Raw genomic sequence first — 23,953 nt, forward strand, 5'->3', positions numbered from 1 at the left:
CTGTTTTCTGCAGGGTGCCCGAATGTGTCATCTTTGGTTTAATGTTTCGTTAGCAGCTAATACAAGTTAACTACTTGTAATGTCTAGGAAACTTACACCAGGGATCTAAGTAGCTTAAAAATCTTAATTTTGTGAGGGAAGTAGAAATATCTGACACATTTATCAAGGACACGCTCTAATATTCCTTGAAGTAAGCCATCAAAGCTAATCTATACAGTACTGTAGATTTACATACAAAATGTGCACATAATCTTTGCTCAATCGGTAGAATCATTACTGCCATTTTGTCTAAGGGAAACTCTGAAGAAGCTACTGAATTTCTTGAAAAAGGAAGCTGGTGCAATTCATGTTCATTGATGGAACAAAAGTTTGTGCTACCATCTCTGAGTCTTGACTTCAGTACTAAGATTCCTCACTAAAATCAGTGTCACTAAGCTTCAAAATACTTCTGGATAGGAATCTCAAAATTGGGCTGCCTAATTATAGGAAAACAGAGTATGAATTTTGGTACTTGTCTTGCTTTTAAGATAGCAGCAGGTAACTATCTTTTTCTATGAAGGGCTGCTAACCTAGCGAGAGAGAGAAAGAGAGTGGGGGCAGAGCAAATATATAGTTATTCCTTGTCCCAGTGTGAGAACTGCCAACTAACTTTTCCTGAATGCATGTTTTTGTGTCTATACCTGTATCTCAGCATCCTACCATAGTTGCAAGACCTCTCTGGAAGGACAGTTTTCCTTAATATTCCACCTCAAGACACTGCATACAAATCATATAATGTTCAGGGCCTGAAATGCTGGAAATTTTGTGACTCCGGTTGGCTGTGTTACCTTCTGCTGTGATTGCTGCCTTCAGTCTGGCCCCTGACCACTTCACCTGCTCTCCAATTCTTTTTTTGCCATTGTTGGGAATTGAACTTGCTGCTTACAATCTCATTTTTCCTCTTGGTTGATTGAGCAGTCGTCTAATTGATGGGCAAGCACACCCTTTTGAGATTCACACTGACTATGTTACTGTGATTGTAAGAAAGTGTGATCAGAAAAACTCACTTCCTTGGATTGCTGTGTTTTTTCTTTCTCTTTTTCTGTGGGTAACCTGTTGACCTAATAAGTCATTCAGCAAACAGTGAAGACTTTTTTTTTAAAGGAACAACATAAAAACCTAATTTGGTTGCCAAAACTGGTGGAATGGTCAATGAGTTGGACCAGAAGCTAGAAAGGCCTCAAATACATTGAGGAACTAATTCCTGGGTGATGGCAAATATTGAGACATATTTAGATTGGATATCTGATGAGGGTGTGCTGTAGGGACAGCAAAATTTAGGAATCATGATTTCCTGAAAACTCTTGTTTTCAAAGGAAATGTGGGAAATGTGGGGATGTGGCAGTCAAACAAGTTTGAACCCAACAATAGATTAAGCTGGAACCATGGATTAAGCTATAATCCATGGAGCTTGTAGTATTTCCATGTTTGACTGTGAGTCTCTTAAGCTGGACAAGATGGACAATTTACAATTAAAGAATATGGGTACCTCATATTTAATGCTTTTTCTAAAAGAAAAATGCTTTCTGGAATTTCCCAAGATAGTTCACTGCCAGAATTCAGCAGCATATTACCAACTATACTTTTGGGGAATTTGGAGGAAATGATTTGGGGAAACAAATAAATTAACCGAATGTATATAGAGATTTAATCTTTAAAAATGAAAAAGCAAAACTATATAACAAAATTCAATTTTAAACATTACACTTGTATGATGTACTATAATACAGTTTTCAGTTGTTTTTTGTTTGTTCACTTTTAGCTTTGGATATACTAGTATTTGTAAACTTGGTATGACTATTACTTAAGAGAATTATGTGTTTGAATTTAACAGGACTACAAAAATAACTTAATTAAAAATGAAATGAAAAAAGATTATGAAACTAAAAGAAATGTAAATGAATAAGAGTCATCTGTCTTGTGGATTGGAGTTAAATATGTGCAAGGAATTGAAGGTGTAAGTTGAATTATAAACAGAAAAAGAAAAAGGAGGTGCAATTATGAATTTGCAGCTTGGTGACAGTTGCATGTTGTTCTTCTTTAAATGATGGTGGTGATGATGATGATGATGATGATGATGAAGAAGAAGAAGAAGAAGAAGAAGAAGAAGAAGAAGAAGAAGAAGAAGAAGAAGAAGAAGAAGCAGAAGAAGAAGAAACAAACAAACACAGGGATGAGTTTAAGAGAGATTGTGCAATATACTGAATGAATGTGATTTGGGAAAAATACATCTGTACCATGTTTTTATTCCATTTGGTCTACAAATCATTGGCTCCCGTATTTAATCCTGGGAGGTTCTGGATGTGGTTCAAACTGTTTTCTGGAAATTCAAGAGTATTTTCTTGGAAACGTAAAAGAAAGGGGGGAAAAAACTAGACTGAATGTAGACTACAGGAAGAGAAAATATGATTCCTGTATGAAAGGACAGATTAATTTCCCAACAGAATGCATATAGAAAACTGCTGGGGAGACAGTAAAAATAATTATGTTATATAAGTTTGTGCAGGTATCCTAATGGGAAATATAAAAAAGGATACTTGAAGGAATTATGAGCTGAAAGGGTGCATATTAGAAGAAATGCACATAAGAAAATAATTGTTGCTAAAATGAAGATGAGAGATCTTGCTGAATGTACATATAGGGGAAAAGATAGCAAAGCATGCTGTCAAAGAGGGCAAGAAATTGTTAAGATTAAAGTGCAAATATATAAGTGATTTTGATGAAGAATTTTTAAAAAATGTGCTTTGGCTGAAACAAAGTGATGAAACGACTTGGGATGAAACCAGGGGTGGGCTGCTGCCCTTGTAACAACTGGTTCATCCGGAACCTAAAATGTGAGTGTGCACACGTCATCCTTCCGCACATGCGCATGGCATTGAAAAACAGGCGATTATATAGGACGTGATAGCGGCAGGGCGGGTGGGCGGGGCCAGCCTTGGTCGGAACTACGGGTACTACTGGATGAAACTGAAGAAAGGGAATGCTTGAAGGATTATTTTAGAGATTTATATTGGAATGTTAGTGAATGACTCCTGTAAGCCTCCCAAGAAACAAAAAAGTTGAAAAAGAAAGTCAACATTGCTGTGAAAATTATGGAAATTGTTGGGACTGAAAATAAAATGAAGACTGTGTTTATTTGAGAGATATTAAAATATGGATGTGCTTTGTTAGGGAGAGGATGTGTCATTTATCTAAAGTACGTTTGAAGACTGCATATATAACTGATGACTGAAATTATTGTTCCTTCATACAAAAGGAAAGACAATAAGAATTAATGCAAAGTGATGAGGGATTACTATAGCTGGAAAGGAAAGGTATATAAGAGGTGATAGCAAATTTTGTGAAATATGATTTTTATGCTGGGCAGGTAGTATGTAGATCTTTCTGTGTTGAACAGACCTTTTATAAATATATGAGTCTGAAAAAGAAAGTTTATTATATGTGCATTGATTTAGAGAAAGATTATAATAGTGAACAGGTTTGGATTATGGTACAGTTTGAGTAATTACAGAGTTGGCTTTTGGTTGCAGAATGTGACAAGAGCTGTTAGAAGATACAGGAGTAGTATTTACAACTACTCTTAGCATGCGTTGTCTCTATAGTAGACAACCCATGCCCCACATTGAACCATTATTTCAGAGATATTTCCTTACTTAAACAGAGAAACAAAATGACCAAGGGCAAAAAAACAGTGGGAGCAGGAGTGACTTCTGACTTCCTGCTGGCTTCCCCATTGACTTTCCTTGTGGGAAGCTGGCAGAGAACATCATTAAATCTTCCTCCCTTCCTCCTTCCCTCCCTCCCTTGAAAGTTTATAACTGATTTGATATAAATTAGATTAATTAGCCCTCCTTCCCCCCCCCCTTTTAAACTTTGGCTTACTACTACTTATTCTTTTTTTACTCTGTGCAAAAAAAACATTCACCCTTAAAGGGAATTGAATGATTAGTATAAGTGTGTTTGCATATAATTTCTCTTAGCCTCCAAAATAAGAAACAACTTCTCTTTTTCTGTCTTATTCACCTTATAGTTCTGAAAGTTCTGATTAGGAAAGTTGTAGGCATGATAGAAGTGAACCCAAGCTACTTCTACTATTGAACCAATTCTTAGACTGCTGGGCTCTGATCTGTAGCTTCATCGTATGTTCTACTTTTCTGTTTGTTTCATCATGAAAATAGACGTTAGCCTTAATAAAATCCTTAAGATCTCTTGTACTTTGTCTTTTTTAGGTCACTGGGGACGATGTATTGGTGACTGTGGTTCAGGTGGTGTTCAGAGCCGAGTAGTTTGGTGTGTACACTCAGAAGGCTGGACAACCCATCATTCAAACTGTGAACAAAGTGATAGACCTGAATGCCAGAGGAGCTGCTTTAAAATATGTGATTGGCACCTTGAACTCTTTGAGTGGGAAGTTTCAGAATGGAGCATATGCGTTCTAGTCCCTTTTGCCCACGGTGAAGTCAAACCAAGGACTTCAGAGTGTGTAACTGCACAGCATGGATTACAACACAGAACTGTGCAATGCATACAAAAGTTGAATAGAACAGTGGTTTCGAAGGAGATCTGTGGATATTTTACTCCTCAGCCATCTACGGAACAAGCCTGTCTGATACCGTGCCCGCGAGATTGCGTCGTATCCGAATTTTCTGCCTGGTCTGAATGTAGCAAACATTGTGGAAAAAGTATACAGCATAGAACCCGTTTTATTATTGCTCCTCCACTCTATGGTGGAAGCAAATGTCCAAATCTCACGGAGTCCAGGGTCTGTGAGGTTTCCATGTCTTGTCCTCATGAGGAAGAGGAATATTCCTACAGTCTTAAAGTCGGACCTTGGAGTAAATGCCGGTTGCCTCATCTGAAAGAGCTTAACATGGTTGGGAGAACTATTCTGGATTTCAGTTCCGATTCAATAGAGCGAAGCACTTTTAAGCTTGAAATGGTTGAAAATTTGCAACATTCTCACAAATTTAGGTCCCACTACAGTTCCAGGGCTTGGGATATAGAAATTGGTTATCAAACAAGGCAGGTGAGGTGCGCAAGAAATGATGGGAAAAATGCTATATTGAGGTAAGTTGTCCTCTTTATTCATGACAAATCTTTTCTTGAAAGGCAGTTACATTTCCTAATGGAAGAGCTGTTTTCTAATGGAGCAGCCTATCATGGGAAGATGGAGGACCATCTGCTGCCAATTATGCGAGCAGAGGCTGAACAGCCACCTGTCAAGGTTACTGTACCAGAGAACTGGACTACATCATCTTCACAATCTTTTTCAATGTTGCATTTCTCTGATTCTATCTGTTTTTGTGTACCAAGTCTATATTCTGCAATTTCCAGTAATATTTTATATTTACTCTTATTTAGTAATAGGGTAATCAGGATCAAATAGTTCAGAGAGATGGTACCATTTAAGTGTTTCTCCTTTTTTTTTTGGCGGAGTTTCAACCCATATTTTCTGCTAAAGGGAGCAGATAGCATTCATTGCCTATAGCAATTACAAAGGCCATTTCAGATATTTCAAATCACTCGACTGCTGATTATCAAAAGAGACACAGATGCGTGCCAGAAGTAATTCAAGTAATTCTTACCCATTTATGACTACCACAGATTCATAAGAGCAGAAGACCGGAAATATGTCCTATTAGGTTGTATAACAGCTTTTCTTATTTGGGACTCTGTGGCTTGAAGAAAAGACAACGGAGACAGAACTCCATTCTGATTGAGTTCCATAGAAATCATATATGACAAAGACAAAGTGGAAATTGAGAATTTTTTCTTTCTTTCTTTAATATTTATTATCATATATATATGTGCGTGTATGTGTGTGTTTTTGCTGGAAATTCTTAATGGTCTTTTGCTGATTAGGATTGAATCATTAGGCTTTATAATTTGTTTATTAATAAGATGAAATGGATGGATGGATGGATGGATAGATAGATAGATAGATAGATAGATAGATAGATAGATAATAGATAGATAGATAGATAGATAGATAGATAGATAGATAGATAGATACCAGTAGGTAGGTAGGTACCATTTTATCTATTAATTCTTTGGAGAGGAATTCTGAATTGCTGATCCATTCATTGGGACCTTGTTCCGATGTGCTTGTCGTCTTTTTTTTTTTTTTTTTAATTTGATTTATATGCCACCCTTCTCCGGAGACTCAGGGCGGCTTACAGTGCGTTAAGCAATAGCCTTCATACTTTTATATATTTATACAAAGTCAGCTTATTGCCCCCACAAACTGGGTCCTCAATTTACCTACCTTAGAAAGGATGGAAGGCTGAGTCAACCTTGAGTCTGGCGAGATTCGATCTTACTTTAATTGCAGGCAGCTGGTGTTAAATTACAGTGCTTCTGTCTGTTGAGCTATCCAGGCTCCTCCTATCCAGTCTTCATTCCACCATTGTTGCCCTGGAAGTGATAGCCATTGCTTCTTCAGGAAAAAACGTTTTTTCTTTCTCTTTTATATCATTGGGACAAGTAAGATTGTTTGGAAGGGGATTCAAAATAATAAAAGAAGCAATGTTTCTTAAAAGAGATGCAGAGGTTTGATAATTTGGACAACTTTAAAAGGCAATTCAGGGAGAATAGGACTATCAAAATCTTTTGGTTTTCAAGATTCATTCTTTCCTCCAGGACAGGGCCTGGATTCCTCCAAATGCTAATTATAGTGGAACAATGGTGGAAGAATATTATGTTCCCATAGCTTGGATTGAATTACCCCAAAGGAATCTGGTTGGGCATTGAGAGCTATAAAATGTTGCAAGGGTACTGGAAATTAATACTGGAAATTAATAGGAATGTTGAAGATTGAACTGTACCAATGTATAGAGATGAATAAATCTTGCTTAGGCTACTGCATGGAAATCGATTGTAAATTGACAGGCTAACAAAAGGAATATATATTTTGTTATGGTATTGTCTCTGCTAATCTGATAATTTAGGGTGAATCAATATTCCTGCCAATCTAATGTTGCAAATCTAGTTACAGAGAAATGACATTGATAAATATGGAAGAGTTTAGAGTTGAATTGTTTGTTCTAAGTACCCTGACCATCAACCAAAAACTTGTTTATACAACTATCAAATTCCAGTTCAAGCAGAATGTAGCTAGTAAGATTAATCTTTTTCAATACAATTTCTTGCCAAGGGAAGATAATAATTCTATCAGCACAATGTCTATTACCATATTCAAACTTAGCTTTTTATAGAATGGGAACTTTGTCATGTCTTTCTAATAGAAGTTTAACGTTTCCTTCTGTCCACTTTTTCTGGGCTAATTTTCTTATCATTCCTGTAATGTAAATATACTAAGTAAATAAATGGAAATAATAATTTGAATACAAAAATATTCCAGCAGCAAGTGACAAGAAATGATAAGTAAAAAAGCATTGATAGCTCATATTAGGTTAGATAGAAAATATAATAAATGTTGCTGCTGAAATCGTGGCTGGCTGTGGATCCCTCTCAATCTTCCTCATTTCCTTTATACGACCCCTTTATCTGACCTGTAAATCCCAGATCTCATCAGATGAAAATAAGGAAGGGGATAGAAGGAGTTTATTAAAGTTGCTGAAATATTTGCAGGATCAGTGAAATAGAAATGTATTTGTTAGTGTATTTGTGACCTTTTGTTTATTACATTGTATATATATCTTCTTTTTTGGGGTGTGATTTAGACAAAGAAGCATGTTGTTTTAAGGTTCCGTCAAGTGCAAATTGTTCCTGTAGTTCCTGTGGTTTTTGTCTTACATAGCATTAAAGATATAGCCACCTTCCAATCTTGCCTGAATTATTCTGCAGTATTGTAATTGCACAGGAGTCTCTGTACTTAAATTTCTGTATAGACCAGATTAATTTGCCATATGACTCATGGCTGGAGAAAGACATAAGCACATGTGTTAAAACCAAATCATTTTTAAACAGTGCTTTTGGCAGCATTATTGCTCGTTACTCGAGTAAATATATATTTCAAGAGAAAAAGACCCCTGACAAAGGCTTCCATCCATTCATTTCATGCATTCATGAACTCATTTTGGTACAGATTTGAATTCTTTCCTCTTCTAGACCAGTTTTTGCATAGGTTATACAGATTCTTCTTTCCTATGATATATTAAATTTTAATATAAAATTTATGATAATGTTGCTGAATCAGTTTAGGCATCTAGATACCTGATTGGATAAGGGCAGTCAGATTATTCATTTAATAATCTCCCTTGACCACTCCATCCTTATATTTTGAAAAGATTCAACATCAGTAGAAGTCCCTGGCCCAGGGATCAACTCAATATAATATGCTATCATGTAGGAGTGATAGATGAGTCTGTGAATGGGTTCCTGCTCATTTAGCCTAAAACACCAATAATATAGCACTATAATTTCAATTGTTCTGTGGTGCGCACTTGCCTGTCCATGATCCTGAATGCTAATAAGAAGGTTGGTAGAAGAGAGATATTTTCTTTTCTGTAATATATGTTTGGATGTATCATTTTACTATTTTCATTCTGCTTTCTGGAGTGATGGACATTATTTGTTATCAAAAGTAATTTCTCCATTGAGGGTCCTGAAAGACATATTCCAAACCTCATTTCCAATAGGTGAAGATGCTTGTTCAAGGCCACACAAGTACCAATCACTGCTTCCTTCTTTTGTCTGAAATGAAGTTATTGGGCCTTGAAGCAAAAGAATGGAAGAAAGTAGCAATGATGACACTCTGAGCAATAAGAAAAAACAAAGACTACCTTATCTTTTTGTTGTATTGCTATTTGCAGGGATATGAATAGGAACAATTGCTTTGCTGAATACCCCTGCGGCAATGCCCATCTCCAATAGTAATAATAATAATATCCTTCAAGCTGACAACATCAAGCATGTTGAAGTCAAGAAGAAGGTTAGAAGTGAATACATCCAGAGAGTGAAGAAGATATTAAAGTCCAAACTCAGTGGAGGAAATACCATTAGGGCAATTAATACCTGGAACATTTCAGTCATTACATACACTGCTGGAATAGTATACTGGACTCAAGCAAAACTAAAAGCCTTGGGTAGGAAGACCAGAAAAATAATGACAATGTATATCATTCATCCATGCAGCAATGTTGACAGACTCTACTTACCAAGGAAAATGGCTGGGCATGGAATGTTGCAACTAGATCGGATGGATAAAGAAGAAAAAAGGGCATTGGAAGAATATCTGAAGGATAATGAAGAAGATGTACTGAAGATATAGGCTTGATGAGTACTGAAAAGACCAAACTGGCCTGTAAGAATTACCAAATGAAGAAGTTGACAAGGGGATAAATAGGCCAAATCCAACCTAAACATCTGGCTGGCTTTGCAATGAACCATGATGATGATAATAATAATAATAATTTCAAACAAGCTATCTGAAAGATCTGTTTTTACATTTTTATGTAGCAAATATCACTTATATTAATTTCCAGTTTACAAAGCAGAAATGAGCCTTTAGCAGCTTTGCAATTTTATGCTACATTTAGTGTAATTAACCTCACATTATATGTGATTAAATGTTGTGATTCTGTTACAAAATTGTGGCATCATGAGACATTTATACAGAGAGGGGCTATTGAGCTTGCCTCTCATTTCAAGAAATTTATACCCCAGTCTTAATTATTTGAAGAAAAAACTTATTAGAGGAAGTCTCTGAATGACATTTACATGGTCTACATACTTCAACTTTCCAAAAAGTAGCCTTAAATCAATGAGATAGTAATATTGGAATCCTTTCAATATGCTCTTATATTAGTCCTTTAATTGAACCACATGTACATTCTTACTTCTGTAATGTCTCTTTGGTTTCCTTAATCTCTTCTACTACTTGACAAGAGATAATAAATTAGGGATTGATAAAATGTAACTGGGGGAATCTAATTATTATGGAGTGGTTGTAGTATTTTGGGTTGTTTTTTTGTTTTTGTTTTTGCTCTTGAGTGATAACTCTTCAGGATTTGTTTCTAACAAAACGCTTTCTTATCACAGCCTTTGTATGCAAGAAGCCATCCCTTTGACCTTTCGCTCCTGCATTATGCCTAAAGACTGTGAAACATCAGGCTGGTCTTCCTGGAGCTCCTGTTCAAAGACTTGTTACTCAGGGGATCTCTCACCAGGATTCCGCAGCAGAAGAAGGATTATAAAGCACAAAGCTCTTGGAGCTGGGAGGGAATGTCCTGAAACTGAAGAAAGAGAAGCCTGCAATACTGATGGTGGAGGAAAACACCTTCAGCCTTGCCCAAGGTATCCCATACCGTTACATTTCTCATTTCACCAGAGTTGATCTTCAGGTGCCTCTAGTGCAGGGGTGTTATTCAGCAGGTTCTGACAGGTTCTGGAGAACCGGTAGTGGAAATTTTGAGTAGTTCGGGGAACCGGCAAATACCACCTCTGGCTGGCCCATGAGTGGGATGGGAATGGCGATTTTGCAATATCCTTCCCCCAGGAGTGGGGAGGGAATGGGAATTTTGCAGTAACCTTCCCCTGGAGTGGGGTGGGAATGGAGATTTTGCAGTATCCTTCCCCTGCCGTGCCCACCAAGCCACGCCCACCAAGTCACGTCCACAGAACCGGTAGTAAAAAAAATTGAATTCTACCACTGCTCTAGTGGCTTTAGGGTCAGTCCTATGGTTGACATCTTTTGATCGAATGAAGAACAAATGACACAGATACCTGAATCCTTGTCCTCCATGCATCTCGGGATGTTTTTTATTTATTTTTTTAGTATAGAAAATAAGATGACTTTCAAAGAGAAGTGCAGGAACATTTGTTTTAAAGTCTAGAATAGCTAGATTGCATTCAGGAAGTAGCTCAGACAAAGTAATTCTACCGGTAGTCCTTGACTTACAACCATTTATTTAGTGATCATTTGAAGTTACAACAGCATTGAAAAAAGTGACTTATGACCGTTTCCCACACTTAACGATTGTTGCAGCATCCCCATGGTCACATGATCACAATTTGGATGCTTGGTAGCTGGTTCATATTTATGACAGTTGCAGTGTCCCAGGGTCAAGTGACTAGCTTTTGTGACCTTTTGACAAACAAACTCAATGGGGAAGCCAGATTCACTTAGCAACTGTATTACTAACATTACAACTGCAGTGGTTCACTTAAGAACTGTGGCAAGAAAGGTCATAAAATGGTGCAAAACGTAAGTGTCTTGCTTAGCAATGGAAATGTGGGGCTCAATTGTGGTTGAGGACTACCTGAATAAGAAGGATGAGATAAAGCACAATCAGATTTGAAAAATTCTATTAGAATAGCCAGTCTGCAGCCTTGCTGCAGAGTAGAATTGCAGGTCTGATCCATGCAGTGGGAATGGCATTCTGTATCAGAACACATCCAAGCAGAAAAATATTATAGGTATCTTTGCGTCAGCATTCTTTGGGGCATTGCCTAAGTTTGGTAAAGAGTGAAATGAGAACAAAGAAATGAGTAAGAGGATATCTGGCTTTGGAAATGAAGTTCAGCTTGTCGTTTGATGGTTTGCGCTTCCTTTGAAAGAGCAGCCTGGGGAGATTGTGTTTGTGTGTGTGCTCTTTGGTTTTCAGCTATTGCTAGCTTCCCTGATGACAATTCTAGAGAGGAGTGCAGTTGCAATGTTACTGCTAGAACATGGCTGGTCATGAGTCAAATGGATTTGCAGCATTCTGGGTGCCTTGAGCACATTCCAACTTGGACTATGCAAAACTATGCTCTACATGAAAAGTATGCCAAAATTGACCCAAGTGGTAGTTACTAACCGATATAAAGATCCTGGTTCCCAGGATACAGAGACTGAAAAATCTGCACGATTGCTTTCCAAGCACACTTTAAAGTATGGTCATGAATTGTTAAATTCTCAATGTTTTACGCATTGACTCTCTGAGCCATTTGCCTAACCTATTAAGAATCTGCTGCTAAGGCATGTAGGAAACACCCTCAGAAGTTGTTTTCCCATCACAAAAAAAGCATATCCAATCTTATGAATAAAATAAATGTGTTGCCAGCGCGAGGTAAACTTACTTTTCAAATAGAGATCTTCCTCAGTATTTTGTAGACTATGTTCAGAGGTTATTTGCGGGGTGGGGTGGGGTGGGGAAGTTATTGGAGGAAACAAAGGATAAAGAATTCAGTCTGTGCTCTTTCATTGCTGTTTCACTGCTCTCAGAATTTTTAAAGCATTCATAATAGCAATAGCAATAGCACTTAGACTTATATACTGCTTTACAGTGCTTTACAGCCCTCTCTAAGCGGTTTACAGAGTCAGCATATTGCCCCCAACAATTTGGGTCCTTATTTTACCCACCTCGGAAGGATGGAAAGGCTGAGTCAACCTTGAGCCTGGTGAGATTTGAACTGCCAAATTGCAGGCAACCAGCAGTCAGCAGAAGTAGCCTTCAGCACTACACTCTAACCACTGCACCACCATGGCTCATAATGTCACGTTTTTGCACAATCTGTCTTCCTGGTCATTGTCCTTAAAAAGAGAAAGTAAGTTTAATATTAGAACTTAACAAAATATGAAAGAAACATATATGTAGAAGGTTAGTACATAATGTTTAGGCATAGAACTAGATGTGTAACATAACTATCAGGCATATAATTATCTAAAAGCGATGAGGTTTTAAATTTATTAAAGTTTATCCCTGCCTGTGGCTTCTGACCTCAACTTTTATTGAATTACTGAATTCTTGTTGACTTGATCTTCTGCTTTTGGTAAGTTAGAAATCAGAAGTAGATAAAGTATGTGTGTGTGTGTGCGCGCACGCACACACACACACACACACACACACATGTTTTCTGAGGTTTTCGCAGGTGTTTTCTCCCGCATAAAATTGGAAGTGTCTTGGCGACGTTTCAACGAAGTCTCATTCGTCATCTTTAGGCTGGTGTTTTCGGCTTCGTGCTTCTAGGAGCAATGTGTGATCGCAGCTGTTTCTTCCTTTTAACTGCCAGTGGGGGTGTGAACTGATTGGGTGGAGGTGTGTTCTGATTGGGTGGAGGTTTGGCTGTGCTCTGATTGGATGGGGGGTTGGCTGTGCTCTGATTGGCTGGGGGTATGTTCTGTTTAGGTGGGGGCTTGGTTGTGCTTGGGTTAGTCTGAGTTGCAGGGGGATTGAGCAGCTCACCAGCTCAAATCCCCCTGCAACTCAGACTAATCCGAGCACAACCAAGCCCCCACCTAAACAGAACATACCCCCAGCCAATCAGAGCACAGCCAAACCCCCACCCAATCAGAACACACCTCCACCCAATCAGAACACAGCCAAGCTCCCACCCAATCAGTTCACACCCCCACTGGCAGTTAAAAGGAAGAAACAGTTGCGATCACACATTGCTCCTAGAAGCACGAAGCCGAAAACATCAGCCTGAAGATGACGAATGAGACTTCGTCGAAACGTCGCCAAGACACTTCCAATTTTACGCGGGAGAAAACCCGAATAACCAAAGACCTACAGATAGATAGATAGATAGATAGATAGATAGATAGATAGATAGATTGATTATGGGTTAGAGGGCTGTGTGCCAAAAGAAGGAGTCAGGCTACTAGATCAAAGCTACTGTTAGATGAAAATACTATCCTTGAAGTGAGAGCATGCCGAGGATATTTTTGCAAATTCAGAATTCTGCTACACTGTGCTCAACCTTAGCTGAAAACCAGAATGTTCATCTCTTTAAAAGCAGTAAAATAAAAGCTATTGAATAGGAGTATGCAGGCATCCAGACTTGAAGAGGAAAAGGTCTCTCAGCATACATGGGACACTGATTTCACACTTATCAGCAGTTCTGTGTGATGCCAAGAAACCGTGGAAGTGCCAGTAGGTACATTGTGAGAATAAAACAAGAGGAAAATAACCCAAGTGTTTCTGAGAGTCTTTTTGTAAAACTATAGAGAGAATAAAAGCAAATGTCACTGTAATTTTCCTTTCTTTGGGTAAAATACCCTCTTTGTATAGACTTACAATGTTTGATTTTCAGTAAATAAGAGTTAGGAAGGCTGATAGGCTATTCTCTCTCTCTTTCTCTTTCTTTCTCTTTCTCTTTCTCTTTCTCTCTCTCTCTTACACACACACACACACACACACACACACACACACTTCACTTACTCTCTTCATGATACATGTACATAGACAATTCCAGGCACATTTGGATAAAATTGGAATTTCCTGGGAAAAGACAAAATGCAAATAAGTATCAAATTCAAGCCAATTCATAATAATTGATGTACTTACCATGGAAGAAAACAAGCTCCAAAATAAGATGTGAATATTTATAGTACGTTCCCAAGCCAACTTTTTACTATCTTTCAAAATCTACATATTACCCTACTGGTCTAGTACCATGTCGCTAAAGGGAGCATTTAGCAAACTAACCAAAAGAATTCATTCCAACCAATATGAAGTCTTGTTTGTTAGTCCAATATGATACTCCAATCCACAATGGCATAAATGGAATATTTAGTTGGAAGTGGTTTATATGCTATTCCAATTGAAAGTGGTTTTCAGTGGCTTACCATACTGTCTTTATATAAATCAGGTTGAAGACTGATTTATACGTCTAAAAGAAATCACAGAGTTCAAGGCAATGCACAGTGATGAGCTGGGGGAAAATGTTTTAGAACTGTAGTCTTTTCTGTAGGCAAATCTTTTAGGACACATGGTTTCATTGAAGAGCTTTGCTATGAGCCTTGTCCAGTTCTTTGTTCTTGCAAGCTTCTGTGTCTACCTATATACTGCTGTTTATTATTCTTCCTATGGATAGTGGAACTCTTTTCAAATTCATCCGGTAAGGAAGAGAAAACATAGAATATGGAATCATAAATCTGGAAATGACCTCCTAGTCCAGCCCCCTGCTGAAAACAGGAGCCTTATACCATCCTAGTCAAAAGAAATGTCCATAGTTTTATAATGAAGATAGAAAAAAACTTACAGCAAAGATAGAAAAAGAAAAAGAAAAAGTATAACTTTTCACCAGTCTAGCAGCCCAGGATGAATGAAATGGCCACCAAGGAAGCAGGTGACTAGGGTTTAGTTCTGCCACAATGCAGAGTGGCCAATTGGAGCTGTGACATGTTTAATGAAATAAAACACATCAAATGAAAGACAGAACCATTTGAGATGGCACACTAGCAGGGGTGAAATCCAGCAGGTTCTAACAGGTTCTGAAGAACCAGTAGTGGAAATTTTGAGCAGTTTGGAGAACCGGCAAATACCATCTCTGACTGGACCCAGAGTGGGGTGGGAATGGAGATTTTGCAATATCCTTCCCCCAGGAGGGGAGGGAATGGAGATTTTGCAGTATCCTTCTTCTGGAGTGGGTGGGAATGGAGATTTTGCAATATCCTTCCCCTGCCATGCCCACAGAACCGGTAGGGAAAAATTTTGGATTTCACCCCTGCACGCTAGGAATAGGACAAGTTTGAAACAAAAGTGTGAGATGGTCTAAATCCTTTTGATGTACACTTTTCTCTGTCATTAAAAAAAAAACCTCTATAGGTTTTCTTAGTTTAAATAATACCTTAAACTTTGGTTACTAATATTTACTGGGGTATTTTCCCCTCATGTTTTTTCTTTCCTCTTGTTGGTTTCTTTCAATTTAGGAAATCCTGAGATATTCAGACCTATTCCTGAGGGAATGTGGATGAAGTAAATTCCTCCCTCGCCGCAGGGAGACAGAACCGACCAGGTGGTTCTGTCCCAGGCACCTGATGGACCCTGATAGGTTCCTGATGGAGCTTGGGCCATTTCCTGAGACTCTGGCACACGACTCGACTGAAGACCTGGTGGCCGCATGGGATAGGGCAGCCACCGGGGCTTTAGACCGCATCGTGCCTTTGTGGCCTCTCACCCGATGTTGATCTCAATTGGCTCCTTGGTTCTCCGAGAAGCTGAGAGAGATGAAACATCGGAAAAGACGCCTAGAGAATGTCTGGAGGACTAGTCAATCTGATTCCGACTGAACACTGGTGAGGTCTTATATCAAGACCTACCCAGTGGCGATAAAAGTGGCAAAATCTAACTATTTTTCCACTCTTATCGCATCTGCAGAGAACCGCCCAGCCACTCTGTTTAGGGTGACCCGTTCCCTTCTTCGGGGGGGGAGCGCGGGAAGACCCCTTGCAGGGTCGAGCTGAGGAGTTTGTGCAGTTCCTGCATGATAAAGTCGCTCAGATTTGGGAAGGCTTGGACTCCGACTGGGTGAGTCCAGGGGGGGAGATAGGGGTAGGTCTTGAGAACATTATCTGGGAAGAGTTTGACCTTGTAGCTCCTGAGGACATGGACAGGATTCTGGGTAGGCTTAGTGCTGCCACATGTTTATTGGATCCGTGTCCCTCCTGGTTGGTACTGGCCTCCCGGGAGGTTACACAAGGCTGGCTCCAGGGGATTATAAATGCTTCTCTGAGTGAGGGGACCTTTCCTGCCGTCTTGAAGGAGGCGGTGGTGAGGCTCCTCCTCAAGAAGCTTTCCCTGAACCCGGCTGTATTAGCAAATTACCGTCCGGTCTCCAACCTTCGCTTTGTGGCGAAGGTTGTTGAGAGTGTGGTGGCACGACAGCTCTCCCAGTACCAGGATGAAGCTGTCTATCTGGACCCTTACCAGTCGGGCTTCAGACAGGAGTACAGCACAGAAATGGCATTGGTCGCATTGGTGGATGATCTCTGGAGGGCTCGGGACAGAGTTTGTTCCTCTGTTCTAGTCCTATTAGATCTCTCAGCGGCTTTTGATACCATCGCAGTGCCATAAGAGGCACCGTGTTGCGGTGGTTCTCCTCCTTCCTCTCCGACCGCTTGCAGTTTGTGTTGGCAGGGGGGCAGAGGTTGACTTCGAGGCGCCTTGCTTGGGGGGGGTGCTGCAAGGGTTGGTCCTCTCGCCCCTTCTGTTCAACATTTATGTGAAGCCGCTGGGTGACATCAACTGTGGTTTTGGGGTGAGGGTACATCAGTACGCTGATGACACTCAGCTGTACATCTCCACCCCAGACCACCCCAATGATGCCCTTGACATGATGTTCCGCTGCCTGGAGGCCGTACGGGTCTGGATGGGGAGAAATAGGCTCAGACTCAACCCTTCCAAGACCGAGTGGCTGTGGCTACCGGCGTCCCGGTATAGTCAGCTGCCGCCATTGCTGTCTATAGGGAGTGAATCTCTACCCCCCACAGAGAGGGCTTGCAATCTGGGCATCCTCCTGGATGCACGGCTGTCTTTAGATGAGCATATGACGGCCGTGGCAAGGGGGACTTTCTATCAAGTTCGCCTGATTCGCCAGTTGCGTCCCTTTCTGGACCAGGACGCCTTGCGCACAGTCACTCACGCCCTTGTTACCTCCCGGCTGGACTACTGTAATGCTCTCTACATGGGGCTCCCCTTGAAGAGCACTCGGAGGCTCCAACTGGTCCAGAATGCGACATCGCACAGGTAATTATGGGTGCAACTTGTTGCGCCCATGTAACACCTCTCCTGTGCGAGCTGCATTGGCTCCCAGTGGTCTTCTGGGTTTGATTCAAGGTGTTGGTTACCACTTTAAAGCACTCCATGGCTCAGGACCTGGGTACTTACGAGACCGCCTTCTGTCACCGATAGCCTCCCACCGAGCAGTTCGCTCCCACAGAGAGGGACTCCTCAGGATGCCGTTGGCCAAATTATGTCGGCTGGTGACACCCAGGGGGAGAGCCTTCTTTGTGGGAGCCCCTGCCCTTTGGAATGAACTGCCCCCGGACATACACAAGATCTCTGACCTCCGAGTTTTCCGCTGTGCTCTTAAGACCCTGCTCTTCCGACAGACAGGGCTAGCTTCATAATTGAGTTTTAAATTCGGAGTTCTTAAATTTTTTGGGTTTTTAAGCTAATTTTGGCCTTAAATGTAATACTTTTAAGAATTTTAAAATTTAAATTGTGATATTTGTATTGTGTTTTACCCGGCTGTACACCGCCCCGAGTCCCTCGGGAGAGGGGCGGTATAGAAATAAAATTATCCTTATCCTTATCCTTATCCTTATCCTTATCCTTATCCTCTAAAATGGATGGAATTTATGCTTCAAAAATTGCATCTTGTCTTTCAGTTCTTTTATTTGCAAAATTGTTAAATTGATCTCTTTGTGAGTGGACTTTACAGAAATGTTTTCCATTCCTTATTCTCTACAAGATATTCATGGAAAACCTCTGAATGGAAGGAATGTGATGTTTCTCTCCTGTTGGAAAGGCAGGATCCTCGACTCGATAAACACGCAGCACTCTGTGGAGGTGGGATACAGATCCGCGAGGTCTATTGTGCCCAGACAACTTTGGAGGAAATGCACAAGTCAAAGGAAGGTATATAGAAATTATTTATATCTCTTCTGGTGAAATAGGGATAGGGATGTGTGTGTGTGTGTGTGTGTGTGTGTGTGTGTGTGTGTGCGTGTGAGAGAGAGAGAGGGGGCGGGGAGGGAGAATGGGTATACAGAAAATCCCATGTTTTAGCTGCCTCATATCTAAGTGAACTGGGGGGGGGGGGGAGAAAGCTTGCTTTGAGTCTGTGTAAGGCAATCTGAATAAATAACCAAACTGACATGAAATAAAAATGGAAAGGCAGAATACATGTTTTGTAGCAAAATTGGAAAAATATCATTTTGTGTTACGATTGCAAATAAGTAAAATTTAGATTAATGCCATGTAGTACGCATGTATGCACAGAGTTTTAAATAAAAAATGCATTGAAAGAGTGGACATATTATCTGGTACGGAATTGTCAAATAAGGATCGTGTGTATTTGTTTTAGTTTGTCAAACTGACTCATTTTGATGAGGGCATCCTATTTTGGAGGTGGCTAGTAGATTAGTAGAAGAATCCACCTCCATTCTGTCTACACATTGGCTCTTTACATCTGTTCTAATATTAACTGTAACGCTTTAACTTTTAACGTCCGATGATGATCTAATGTTTTATTCCTGTAATTGTTTATCTTGTTCTTTGAGCTGCTCAGAATCTCTTGGTAGAGCGATGGGTGGCACAGAAATTTAAATAAATAAAATGTTTTGTACTTATTTTACATACCCATTCTTTTGAAATATATAATTTTGTTGCAGAAATGGTTGTCAAAATCCTGTACCTGAAACCCAGAACTGGCTTGTTTGTGAAGAAAAACCGAGTCCGTCTTTAAGAGACGTTGCTTGCCTCTCTCATTTGGCCTGAATTCTCTGCTAGCTGTTGCTGATTATCAATTCCGTCCATTTATAAGAGGGGGGTTGGGCACTTTTATCGCCACCCTGCCCACCACAAAAAACACCTTTGCCTCCTACTAAGCTTATATTCAGCTTTTGCAGGGAAACTCTTTATAAAGCGAGCAAGATAATCACTCCCTTTGTTCACTATGTTCATTAGCGGTTCTGCTATGTGTGTTATCTTCTGCTTTCTTTCCTCTGGATGGTTGCCCTGGTGTCAGAGTTTTACTGAACAGACATGGAACCATCAAAAAAAACTTAAGGGGACTAGCTTGATCCAAGCCATAAAAGCAGATCTTTGAAATCGTCTAATTTGAAATACAAAAGTATTGCAATGCAGCCAACTTATAGAAGTCAGCTCTTAGAATTAATTAGGAAAAATCATGGTTAATTGGTTTAGTTCACTGCTGTGGGGAAAAGATTTTCCAAAGTTTTATGCTGCTTTAAAATCGAAGGGGGAATGTTTCCCATAATAAACATCAAAGACCAGTTAATACTGCTGTTTTAATACATTACAATAAAAGCGATTTTTTTTCTTTAGAAGAGCTCAGAAGGGTATAAAGTCCACCTTCCCCGAAGCACTCAGTGCAGGGAGATACAGATTTTACATTATGTCATGCCCCCATGTAAAAGGGTTTTTACACAGTATGTAACCTACATGGAGTTTTTAGTTATATTGGCCACAGGAGACACTACATGACTGCTTTCATTCTATTTGGGATTTATCAGACATTGGTAGCCAGACACTATTCTATGCGGTTCAAATCCTTCATCAGGTTTTGAATTTGTTGACCTTGGGTGTGTAGAGTATAGAGTGCATACAGTGCATTAGGAGCTATCTATGGTGCTCAGTGGTTTCAGAAGAGATATATGGAAACTTTCAGAGTGTCCTTAACTTTGCTCTCAGTCTGACATAGAATTGGTATATTTTATTTTGTTTAAAGACAGAGCCCAATAATACCCAAACATTATTTTCCAAAAATAAAGGTCAGCCCTTATCTCAGAATTCTAGTAAAAATGGACTCCTACTGCAAAACAAATGAATTGATTCCATTTTAAATTCCTGTTTTGAAATAGACAGTAATAGAATTCTTTATTGGCCAAGTGTGATTGAACACACAAGGAATTTGTCTTGGTGCATACGCTCTCGGTGTACATAAAATATACATTTGTCAAGAATCATAAGATACAACACTTAAGGATAGGCATAGGAAACAAATAAGCAATCAAATAATATTAGGAAACAGTCAATATAAATCTTAAGGATACCAGCAACAAGGTTACAGTCATAAGTGGGAGGAGATGGGTGATAGAAACGATGAGAAGATTAATAGTAATGCAGACACAGTAACTAGTTTGACAGTGAGTCTATCATGATTTTAAATCCTTTTGGTTGAAACATCTTGGCTTATTGACTTTTCCCCAAGTTTTGTTTGATATGCACCTCAGAGAATTCAACCACCTATTCATAGTTTTATCATCTGGTATTTACTTCTAAGAAAGGTATTGCTCAGGTGGTCATATAATATCATGCAGGGGATTTCATTCTCTAAGTTTTAAAAGCTCAGGGAAGAGGCCCATGACCAAATGTGAGGGTCACTGGAAATTTGAAAGGAATCTGTACACTTAAGGCACGTCCCTGGCAAAACTCACTTCAGCTCTTTCTGAAGCAGACACTTATCCAGATGGAGCAGGACTGTTTTTGGGCAAGGCTTTGATGGACTTCAATTCTAGGCATTAACAGTATGCCCACCTGGGGCTTTGACTACAAAGCGCATGGAGAAATACCAGAATAAGCTCTTGTATGGACCTAACCATATATACTCCTATGATGTGTGCCTACAACTGGATCGCTGTTTCTTTTATGGAATAATACACGTTTGTTTCAGGAAGAAAAATAGTAATCCAATAAACCAGAATATATTGGACATTCCTGTGCACCTGTTCTTTCTTCTTATCCTCCTTTTTCATGTAATATACTGCTATGTATTTAGAGATTAAACTAATCCATTCCTTTTCTTATTCAGATGTTGTGGTTTACATAACCTTTCATTTTGCCTTAAGACATGGCGAAGGGTCACAGACTGATTTTTGCCTGCTGTAATCTCCAGACTAAATAATAATACAGTTCAGCCATGAGATTAATAAAAGGAGAAAGCACATTGGAGATAGAGACATGGACATGAATGGCTTATAGAGATAAAATGGTTTGATGTTAAGGGGAAGCATAAAATACAACTCTCTACTTTCTCATATTACCACTTCTGTAAGAGCCAAAAATGTACTAAAAATCCTGATTGTAATATAGGAGGTATGATTTAACAGTCTTACTTCTTACTTAATTGCAATCTATAAACAGATGTATATAATCCAGTGACTCTGAAACTATTAATATTGAAACCATAAGCTCTACTGAATTCAATGTGATAGATCTAAAAAGAGGTTTCAGTTTGCCACTAAAAAGGATTATTTTCTGTGCTTAATTCTTCATGTTGTTTTCCAAACATCGAATTATTTGTGGCAATAAACCTCTAATTACAAGAGTAATTTATTGCAATATGACCTTAAATCAATAGCCACATATTTTCAGACCCTCTTCCATCTTTAATGCCATGTACAGCCTATAATTAATTTTAACTTCATATATCTATGTTTTTCTTTTTTATGTCTGCTTCTCTTGAATTTTCTCTCCTGTTGTACTTTAAAAGGCAAACAGTAACAAAAAAAATGTTAATCGTTCTGCCGGTGAGGGCTGATGAGGGGAAGGGCTATGACATATGATCAGTACAATCAATAGTTATGTGACTTTCTCATAAATTGGAAAATGAATGAGTGCTGTTTTTTCATGAGGATCTTGTAAGGCTAGAAACAACATTTTACCTGCTGCAATTATACCAGCAGGACTGGTTTGATGAGTTAGGATCCATAATAGTGATTCTCTAGCCTCAAGGTGTGATTGTGTCATTGAGAAGCAGCCAGTAAACATGTGGAATTGATTAATGGAAGAGCTGAAACTGAAAGTATATTTAATGGGCACAGAATAAAATTCACAGTAGATAACAACCCGGACCTTACCTTTTCTCAAATACAGGAAACAGGAACATCAAGAATAAAGTACAGAAGGATATGATGAAATGAATTGATTTGTTTTCCTAAAGTGGACATGGATAATAAAAAAATATGTATCTATTCTAATGGGCTTAATTGTCTTAATAAATGACATAGCTTCTGACAAGTTATAAGCATATTCTAACTAGTTTTACATTATTGGGGCATTCACCTATTGATTAATGGTTTGTTGTCAAACATTTGTATAACTAGTATGGATCAGATTAAAGCTACTTTGTCAGACACGACAGAGAAAGTCCATACATGAAGGAAACTGATTAAACTGATGTATTGCTAAACAGCCTATGCACAGAAATCTTCTCAATTAACAGTTAGCACCCGCCTGGAGTTAGTTAAGAGTCTACAGAATTCAAGGGGAGGAGATTGGATTTAGTCCACTTGTGGCTTTGTAGAGATTCTAGACTGGTCCCTGTTTTAAGTCCGCTCCCATGTTCTGCAATTCCTTTTCCTACATGACTCCCTTAAAACAAGGTATAAATGTATTACTTAGGTTTTATAATTATCAGTTTACAGGTAGCCTACTTTCCAGGGAAGTTTGGAAATTCAGTGATGTAAATGCATGAAAAGAGCAAAATTTAACTTGCAACCAATTTTTCCCCCTTAATACTGAAAGTGGAAGGAATAGATATTAAAGATGATTCAGCAATGCATCTGAGATGACTGCCTTTAAATTTTTTTTTCAGAAACTCCATTGATACTGTAGCCTGACTACCCTTTTTCCCCCAAAATAAGACATCCCCTGATAATAAGCCCAATCGGGTTTTTGAGCGCATGGCAATAAGGCCAAGCACTTATTTCAGGGTTCAAAAAAAATATAAGACAGGGTCTTATTTTTGGGGAAACACAGTATTAGCGGATAGGAACCTTTATCACATGGTTGCACTGGTTATGAATGGGTGCCTTTCAAAATACTAGTTTTAGTCTTAAGTCCCATGTGGCTTGATTCCTAAGACTTTTCACCCTGAAAATACTCTGAATTGAATTTGCCCACCCTGTTCACTCAACAGGGGAAGAAATGGTATAGTCTCTGTTCCGAATAAATGATTAGCATAGTTCTTAGTGGCAATGCCATTTATAATAGTTTTGTTTCACAAAATAGTTGATGTGTCTGAGATGTTAAGAGATGCTGGTTATTTGCTCCCATTGATTTGTGATTTATCTGTAAGGGTTTTGGTTTGTTTGTTTTTTTAATTTACAGTTTATATTAGACAGTGTTATGGAAAGTTTTTAGTGGCATTAATTGTTTTTATGTTCCAGTTTTTATGTGAACCACCATAAGCCATTTTGTGGAATGGTGATATATATATAAATAAATAAAATTAGGAAATGAATTGTACAAAAAGAATCACTATTTATTTATTTGATTTTTTTCCTGCCTCGATCACTTTATAAGTAACTTAAGGTAGTGAACATACACAAATATATGTATACACTACCCTAATAATATTCCTGCCAAGCACGCTATATATTATTATATAGCAGTGTTTTCAGGGCAAATAAAACATTTGCTTTTGTGACAACTGTTACACAATAGGCTTTAATAAAGTCTTTTTATTTGTGATTGTAGATATAGGAATTTATGCAGAT

The 23,953-nt window shown here is 38.9% G+C and overlaps 1 protein-coding gene across 1 annotated transcript in view; it reads left to right on the plus strand.

The window, feature by feature from the left end:
• THSD7B (thrombospondin type 1 domain containing 7B) overlaps window positions 1-23,953 on the plus strand; it is a 550,701-nt gene that overhangs the window by 195,399 nt on the left and 331,349 nt on the right. The window contains exons 3-5 of the mRNA XM_060687945.2: window positions 4,269-5,106; window positions 10,042-10,296; window positions 18,181-18,347. Coding sequence (XP_060543928.2) covers window positions 4,269-5,106; window positions 10,042-10,296; window positions 18,181-18,347 — 1,260 coding nt within the window. The remainder of the gene's footprint in view (window positions 1-4,268; window positions 5,107-10,041; window positions 10,297-18,180; window positions 18,348-23,953) is intronic.

The sequence above is a fragment of the Pantherophis guttatus genome, chromosome 1 (genome assembly GCF_059756535.1).
Source record: "Pantherophis guttatus breed Tessera chromosome 1, ASM5975653v1, whole genome shotgun sequence".
NCBI classification, from domain to species: domain Eukaryota; kingdom Metazoa; phylum Chordata; class Lepidosauria; order Squamata; family Colubridae; genus Pantherophis; species Pantherophis guttatus.